The following is a 9,578-nucleotide window of genomic DNA, read 5'->3' as shown; positions in this document are numbered from 1 at the left end:
AATAGGCCTTACTGGGTTATTACTCTATGTCTGTCTATGTTTCTAAATCTCATGACAACGTTTGTTAATCTACAACAATTGACATAGTTTTTAATATCTGATTTGATCAAAAAGAACCCATTGTTATGCTTAAAAGAAAGAATAACTTAGCTGGTCTGTAGAGCGCTTTTCTAGGCCAGCCATGTATATTTTTCATTTCAGTGTAATATGTAAATACATTTTGAACATTTGTGTCAGCAAAATCTGAATGTACCCTGACCTATGATGCATTCAAGTGCTTATGAGAGACTCTCAGATTTGAAATAGTAGTGTTTGCTGACACATTAGAATTAAGAGCTGACCTAGCTTCTTAATCTTACAAACAAAATAGTTATTTTCTGCAACCAGCTGCTGGATGTTTATCTCCACAACAGCAACACCAGTCATTTTCCACTTATTACACAATATTTAATTAATTCATTCATTCATCTTCTGTAACCGCTTGTCCTGTGAGGGGTCGCGGGGTCATTATGTCGCGGATTTTTGTTTAAATAAATGTCTGTCAGCTCACCATTTGCTGGGAGAGGATGTAATAAAATGACAGCTGAGCCTATGCACGTGCCCACTGGTAAAACTATAAGAAAATCCTTGCATTGTACAGTATTCAGAACTGGCTGTATGTGGAGAAAGCCCTACAATCACAAGTGGCGGACACGGTGACAATGGAACACATGCAGCACTGTTATAATCTCTTGGCAGTGAGGTTCAGGTGCCACCAAGAGAACAAAACTCGGTTAAGTCCTAAAGTATATTGTGCCATAGTAGTTTCTCTTTCAGTAGGACCCAAGTGCTCGATCAAAATATTTGTATACAGCAGAAGAACAATGGATTTGATAAAGAGAACAATTGAAAAACTGCCATTTTCACAGTAATGAATAAAATAACTGCCCTGAGGTACACGGGCACCAACTCCATATTAAACCATTCCCCTGATCTCTGCTTCACCCCATCTGTCTTGTCAAAATGTAGATGTCCCAGGACTCCGGTATTTTATTGATGGTCCTCCGCTGCGGTCACAAATCACGGTAGAAGCGGCAGAGTATGTGGTCCCACGGCTTTACTGAGTCATCGTGTTTTTACAGGCCTTGTTCCGCTTATCAGCCCCAAACCTGTGTGTGTTCCCTGAAAGCGCGCTAATCTCCCCCAATGATTACATTGACCCCAGGCCATTGATTACACACCGTCTAGGGTACAATGTCACTGGAACACAGGCTGTGACCAAACGTTGCATCCTGGCAGTGCTCTCATTCCCCTCTGCTCAACCCGCCCCATTTATTCCATCCCCTGTGCTCTGCTGTGTGGAAAATAGGCTCTGGCTGTTGCCGCAGCTTCCCGAAGCAGAAATGGACTTGTTTTCATGTGAGTTAGGTCGAAATGGGGGAAATTTCATTTTTAAATTATTATTCCCAGTGGGTATTCAGGGAGAGTTTATTTTTTTCCTTTTGCTTGAGTGACAAAGCAATTGTTAGAGGAAAGAGAAAGCTGTTGCTACGTTACCCTCTGCTGTTTAATTTCCATTTTTCTTTTTTTCCATGTTCACTTCTTGCTGTCACAACAGCTGTCGAGAGGTTGGGCATTGTGGGGCCCCACTGTACACTGCTGGGCGACTGTAGTTTGACACCACATCGCTGCAGTCCTTTCATTCCCTTTCCATTCTTCTCCTTCGAGCAGGTGAGCAGAGGCCAAAGAACCGGAGGCAAAAGGCATAAAGGAAGAAACCGCTTTCAACCTGAATTCCAACTCTAATCTCCTCTCTGTGCTCTCTGCTCACCCCTATGATGGAAAACAAATAAATCTCTCATCTTCAGATACAGAGGCAGACAGCTGGAGGCTCATGTCCTTGCCACTCTCGGTCACTGGCCTGCTTAACCCGGCAAATTTGACAATTTGGTGGAGAAAGAAAACAGTCATGAGAAAATATTAGGGATTTTCTGAGTTAAATTGATTAGTCGGGTGGTGGTTAATGTTTCTTACACAAAAAATGGGTATTTGCCTTGATATTACAGGCAAGCAAATGTCTATCTCCTGCTGTAAATTAAACTAAAAGCAAGATATCGCTGGCTTTTTAGTTCTCCTGCTCGTGTAAAGTCACCTCTCCTGCCTGACCCCTGCAGTCAAGAACGCCGCTAAAAAGGTCGCGCTAAACCAAACTTATTGTTAGCTGCCAGACCACTCGCAATTCACATACAAAGGTATCTAATGGCACCGCACCTTCATTTTTCATATGGCGACAGCTCAAATACACACACCAGGGATTCTTTTAAGAGTTTTGGCCCCTACAGGTCAGGCTTTACTAGCCGACCCTGCCTGGCCCGAGAAATATTGAGCTGTCAAAGAGAAGACATTTCATAGCACCCATCAGACACGTTGAACATTGGATTTAGAGCTGTTCAGGGCTGTGGGCTGTGTCCTCAGCATTACCAATAAACTAAAATGACACAAGTCTGCAGAAGACACCGCGCAGTTCAGACTGTATAGAGACAAACTTTTAAGCTGCCTATATTCTCGTGCGTATATTTTTGTTCTTGCTCATCAGCAGGCTTACACTTCCTCTTTAACCTTAAAGTGACGCTTCACTTGAAATCTGCAGTATTTAATCTAAGAGAGATTTGATTTGAAAATACAACAACAGCTGTTATTCTGTTTTAATCTTTCGCAAAGCCCTTTTTTTTCCAGGCACCTCCTGCATTTTTCTACAATCATACGCTCATGCACTTTGACACCATTAGCAATCATTACCTGCAGATGCTGCGATGAAATGCTGGATGTCTGGAGACTTATTTTCATGGGCTGAACTTTCTGGGCCAGCCTGGATAGATAGAATTTAGTTTGAAATCTACACTCGCTTGTAGTGGATTTACCTGAAGTGGAAGGATTTATTTTGAATAATCTGCGGCTCTTATTATTGCCATCTTCTGAAGACAGCTCTTTAGATCTTGGCCAGACCCTTGATGTCAGGCGTTTAAATTAGACATGTTCCACCTGTCAGATCCTAAAAAGGTTCTTATCACCGACACCTAATCTGAAATCCCTGGTTCTAAATTTACGATTTTAACGGTGTCACAAATGCAGTGGTGTACATACTTTCTATTTGAGTTATGGAAAGTTTATCATCTTTAAGAACTATTTCAGAGGAGAATCAAATGTTTGCTTTGTTCAAATATGTTGGGGAAAAAAAACAAAAAAAAAACACATTTTCCATTGGATGTTATTTTTTCTTCACATGTCTGTATACATTGCAAGTCACATACAACCAGTACCTTCACCATACATTCAGCCGTATCTCATGTATATGTATAAGCAATATTCTCAGTATAGGAGTTAAGAGCTTTCAAGGCTCTACACTTACGCTCATATATCCTCACCACTGTCAGTATTTACATTTATATTCCGGTCTTCATTGGGATACTCTACAGTGTCAATGCTACTGTACATACAGTATGTGTCTTATTACCAAACGGTTTCCACAAACTAAAAAACAACTGATGGATAAATCTTCAGGAATTTTGTTTACCGCGCAAAAACATGCCTCCATCCAGTCAACGGTCAACAACGAGATTTGTTGCTTTTGTTGCCTTGTTGCCATATAATCCTTTACAGACTTAAACGTACCCCTATAACATTCACATGTACTTATTGTCGCGGTTTTTCAAGGGGAGGTAGGACCCAAATGCTGGACGATAAGTGAGGAGGCAAAAAACTGAATTTAATTAAACAAAAAGGAAACACAAAGCGCTGCTGAGACAGCAGGAATTACAAAAAAACAAAAATCAAAACAGGAAACTGGAAAACATGAAACATGAACAAAACTCAAAACACGAACACAGGAATCAAAAACCCAGAACAATGACACTTATGGCCTAATTGCATTGGTTTCTATTGATTGCTTGTCTTTTAGAGTTTGGGATTCAGGAGAAGTTAGAACCCTTTACTTTGTATGATGCACGCGTGAAAACGTATCTTTCGTTTCTTTCGTATCTTTTTTATCTTTCGTTAACTGTTGTTGGTGGTAATAAGAGAACTTGAGGAAGTTAGTTCACGGCCTCACCGCTAAGTGTTCAGGCATAGCAAATTACACGGCTGCTACTCAACCACCCGACCGGCTTTTCTCTGCCTTAAACGGAAATTTTTCAGTTGGCACCGTGCCCAGGAGTTACTTTGGGCCTGACCCGTGCTATTAACCCGACGTGTTGCATCCCTTGGTAATGACAGCAGGTGAAACGAGCCAATTTTATTTTGGTTGGCAGAGACATTGATTTATTGTACGCTCTGGCACTCAGCTCATCATCGCAAGTCTTTCTTTTTCTGTCGTGTATAACCTTGTAGTGCAAAGAATATTTTTTTTTTTTTTTTGAATGGTTGCATTAGATTGTCACTTTTGTCTTTTATCCTACAATGCAAAAAAGAAAAATCCATTTTTCTCTAAATGCTTTCTTCTTTCACCGCAAAATAAATACAAAAAAAATAATCTTTTATTCACACTGTAAAGCCTTCCTGCATCTCCACATATATTAAATTGTTTTTACCGAACACAAAGAAAATTGATTGGACGTTTGCTTTTGTTAGATGCACAAAAGCAGAAAAGGACATTTCTACCGTAATGACAAACAGAAGAAATTTGTGCTGTGAATTATAGTCTGACAGGGAGAGATTTTATTCAAGGGAAGGGGGGATTTCTTTCTGTTCACATGTATTAGTTGCAAGGCTGACTGGCTCACAGCTGTTCTTAATAACAATCATTAGTGCCATCTAAATCACATGTGTGGTGATTCTAGAGATTCAGCTCACCCCTCATCCATTCACTTCTCTGGGATTCTTCAATAGCTGTCCCTGGCTTTGGAGAGATCTCAGCACGTGAAGCATATGCTGAAGCAGTTAGAGGAGTTCATTTATCTTGTTCGTCCAAATGTTTGATATTAGATTTATTTTATGTCATCAGATTTATTGCCACTTTGGTCGATGTCAGTATCTATCTGCTGGATTACCATAACATTTTGTGCATTTGATTCATGCTCCCCAGAGGATTACCGATTTTGTTGATCCCCTCATTTTTTTTCTCTAGCACCACCATGTGGTTTATATTTTTATGCTTACATGTAGGGTTAAGCCGTAGCTGCAGGTATAATGTTTATCTGGATTGTCCGTTATCTCTGGATTGACCCTTCTTCTGCAGCTGTTATCTCCGAAATGCCTTGAGGTAATTTCTTCCAGTTCGGCACGATTGCTCACTTGGGGAATGAGCTGATTAGATTTTGGTGGTCCAAGGTCAAGGTGGCCTCATTTTGACCATTACTTGAAAGCACTTAGGCTAATTATGATAAAATCTGATGCTAATGGTTGATAGGAATAGATTATGAGATGATGGTCATCTTCTCTTAAACATCATAATGTTCTGCACACTTTTATATTATTATATGAGTCTGGACAGACAAAGATGTAACCTGCAACTTGATTCATTGGCAAACAACCACAGGGCAGTAACTCTAGTTTGGTTCTGAGTAAAAATTGTGAGACGAATCTCCATGACGTTCTCTCCACAGGAGAAATTCTCATGATTTCTCATTATCACTGGCTTTTCCACTAGTACCACCAGTAGGTCCAAGTTTTAACACGTACTGTGAAATTTTCCCACTGAAAACTTCTACAGAACATCAGATTTTGTACATGGTTCACAAACAGTGTATTCTTAAGCACTGAATGATCCCCTGACTTAGATTTTCCAGCAGAATAAGTCCAACTGATTTCTAGATTTTCCCTCAGCGCCACTATAAAAATGTGTTCATGGTTCATGTTTAAGATATTCATGGTCTGTTCCATATTGTACCATGATCAGGCCAAAACTCATTTGTCCAGTAGTTTGGGTTTATGTGTATTTTAGTTGCGTATGTACATGAAAATAGAAGGACTCTCCTATCAGCCTTGCCATACTTCGTGTCTTGTTCTAATCAGCCAGCATCCCTATGCTAACGCATTGAACGAACTTGGTAAACATTATGATCCTGACATTTCCATTGTGAGCATGTTAGCATGCTAATGTGAGCTGTTACCTCAGGGTACCGCTGTGGTTAAGTTGAGCCTCACAGAGCTTGACTGTAGAGCCTTTGTCTTGTTGAACATCTTGAGAGACTTTACTTAATGAATATGGAAATTGTGACTGCGTGGCTCTTAAGCAGAGGTGGGGAAATACCAAGCATTTTTCCAGAATTTTCCTCAGGTATTATTGTAAAACCTACTATACATCAGTGTTTAGTAGTCAAAAGAGGTTAGATTGCCTGCTTTCCCTCTGTTTCTGACATTTTTTTATAACAGATGTTTAACAGATATGCATAGCCAATGGAGACATATTCTCACAGACACAGAAACATTTTGAAGCTTTGGTTAAAAAAAACAAAATAGTAATTCAACTGCTACCAGAGAATGTAATCAATGAATGCATCAGAAACCTCTTGCTCTCCCACCTTTCTGCTTAATAATTCAACAACAAGCGTAGCCTCTCTGGGCATTCACTGTGAAAGGGAGCGCGTGACCTCCAGCACAGCAGCAGGTGGTATACCGCGGGTAGAGGTTGCGGGGGGGGGGCCAAATTGAACTTGCCTCTCTCTTTAATGTTATTTTTGGTCTTGAAGATATTATGATTCTAATAACACACATTGATCTGTAGTTTCAAGCAAATTATATAGTTTGGACATACTGAATATAATAGAGAGAAAATGGTGTTTGCTCAAATGAAAGCTGACTTCATGATAATAATATAAAATCTAGAGAAATAACATCTGAACCAGTCGAGAAGAAAATAAGAGATCAACCTATTTTTGCAGGCACATTAATAAAACAGCATTATTGATGGTGCCAGAAAACACAAGAAGAAGCACTTATTGGTCCAATATGTTACTGTTTATTTGTTTTAAATAGCCAGTCGTTGCAAGTGAGTGAAAGCAGTCTGAGTCTGCAGATATCAAAGATGTGGATGTTTTAGATGAAAACAGAGCAAGAAAATCACAGGTATAACTAATAACATTAATGCTTATAGGGTTCCAACTCAGTGAACAGGTATTGATCCAGCCTATAAAATACCTGCACCCCATACATAGACCAGTCTAACTCAACTATTTGGTCCAAGATGCGTTATTTCATTCTGAGAAGGGAGGTTTGTGAATTAAATCTGCGGTTCCATCTGGTTGTGTGGGTAGAAAATCCTGCATATCCAAGAGCACAATAAAATTCAGCTTATAGGTCAAATTGTATTCAGTTTGCTGTCTACAACTCAGCAATTAAAACCAGAGAGGACAGGTTTATTGTTGCCCAGTGCAGCAGGAACCCAGACGAGTTTAATCCAATATGAGTTGCAATTAACTTATCATGTCAAGATGGCAGGGGTGTAATCCCATTTGTTAAATGACCGCTTGGTCTCTGTTTTAGATTACGATGTCTGGTGAAGCAACTGGAGAGAGGAGAGGCTTCCCTCGCTGACCTCAAGAAGAACCTCGAGTATGCAGCGTCTGTGCTGGAATCTGTTTACATTGAGGAGACAAGGTAAGGAAACGATAGCCCTCGACAGTGGAACACGTTTCTACACGGTTCATTTAGCGACAACAACAGCGCAGCACTGACAATGGCCAGACTTGGCGAAATGGATGAGTGTAATTAGCATGGCCACTGACTTCATCCACGTGTCCCTGCTTGGATAAAGAATCTCAGCTGCATGAGGGAGGGTGTAAAATGAGTTCCTTACAATCCCTTACATTCATTAGTTATTAATTATTTTATAGAGAAGCCGTGTGTTGCTTTTCAAAACCTTGTAAGCTACGAGGCATGGATACATATTAATGTCACCTTCACTGAATGTATGGGGCCAGGGCCACACATGCAATAAAATAAATGCTTTAAAATGTATTTAGTCTTAAGTCTTATTTAGTTAATGCATCACTAATCACAAAATAATATAATATACACACTGAATGGAATTGTTTTGTATTAGAGTATCTGTATTTTTGACTCGTCAATGTGGCTCAAGAGACAGATAGTTGTCTTAGAAGCTGGTAGAGACCAAAAATGAGAGCTAAACTAACATAAATGTGGAACTCACATGTGTTAGGTAAACACAGTGTTACCAGATATACGATAATTGTCATATTTATACGATAGTTCCAGGACCTATATGATATAAAAGGGCAAATATACGATAGTTTGCCATTTGACTGACAATGAATACAGCAGTTGTTTCGTTCAAATGCCCAAGCCTCCGTGTTTATTCTTTAGGTTAATGCAGTCCCATGCCCATAGACTAGCTTTGATTTTAAATGCACGGTCCTAATGTGTGTTTTTTTTTCAAGTGCTTTTAGTACATTCAATAATTTGGGTCCAAATACGGTAATTTTAAAGCGACAGTGCGATATTTCTTCGTTTCCCATCTGGCAACACCGGGCAGACAAAAGCACAACACCACACACATACGTTCATGTTGCTCAGTAACTGCTGGATGTGTGAATAAGCGATTATAACCTTTCTATGGTACCTCAAAGTGATAAGCAGTAACAGAAAAACTCCCGGAGACTTAAATAACATTATAGTCTTCCAACACAGAATATCTTTGTAGTAAACATGGACAGATGTTACGCCGATTTCACAAGATCTCATCTTCAAAGGCCTGTTTCCCTTCCGGTTTAGTTTAGTCGTAAAAATATTGTCGTCGTGGCAAATTATCGTATTTTTAGATACAGAAGATAGGACCAGACAAAACAACAACAAGCTGGGAATAACAACACAAAAACCAAAAACCCAAACAGAAAGATCAGTTCCAGTTACATGTGACAGGTACATTATGCAGTATAGAGTGAAATACAGTGGGAGCTGAAAAAAGTTTTTTATACAAATGCTCTTGTCAGTATAGCAGAAATATTTACATTAACATAGTCAAGAAATGGTTTCCATATTCATTCAAAGGCATTAGGTTTGGAGTGCAGAAGACAGGTGAGAAAGTCCAGAGGTATGTATTCCATTATTGTCCTATGCCATCCTACCACTGAGGGGGCCTTATCTGAGATCCTGTGCTGAAGAATGTTTTTCCTGGCACAAAATGTCATAAGATTATACAGCTTTTTTCTGATATATATCAGTTACACGATCACTGGGAAGACCCAGAAGGAGGGAAACCGGGTCGAGTTCAAGCTCCTTTGGGCAATCCTTTCTGTATTTGGAGAGATGGTTTGGACCAACATGTGCTCTATGCGGTATCTTAAATTGCATCGCTCTTGTCCAGGTTACGAACAGTTATTTTCCTTGCATTATCCCAGATGCCCTCCCACATCTCCTCAGTTATCAGCCAGTTCCCTCTCCCAGATCACTCCCAGCGTCCGAGCGCCCAGATTTGAGCAATCCCTCGGACCGGCATAAAAGGTTCTAATGGAAGCATTGCCTTGAGAAAGAAGTACTTGTTTCTCTATCTGAAATCTCTGACCTGCAAATAACGAAAAAGATCATCTCTTGATATGCCTTATTTTTCCATAACTTGATTGAGGCAAATTATTGATAAGGTGTGG

The 9,578-nt window shown here is 39.8% G+C and overlaps 1 protein-coding gene across 1 annotated transcript in view; it reads left to right on the top strand.

The window, feature by feature from the left end:
- pde1cb (phosphodiesterase 1C, calmodulin-dependent b) overlaps positions 1-9,578 on the top strand; it is a gene marked incomplete at its 5' end in the record, with an annotated part of 92,782 nt that overhangs the window by 64,266 nt on the left and 18,938 nt on the right. Inside the window, one exon of the mRNA XM_084546662.1 lies at positions 7,459-7,572. Within this exon, the coding sequence (XP_084402788.1) occupies positions 7,459-7,572 (114 nt within the window). The remainder of the gene's footprint in view (positions 1-7,458; positions 7,573-9,578) is intronic.

This window comes from Chelon labrosus, assembly GCF_963514085.1.
Source record: "Chelon labrosus genome assembly, chromosome: 6".
Classification (NCBI taxonomy): Eukaryota; Metazoa; Chordata; class Actinopteri; order Mugiliformes; family Mugilidae; genus Chelon; species Chelon labrosus.
Note: the sequence above shows the minus strand (reverse complement) of the source record. Positions and strands in the feature narration are given on the sequence as shown.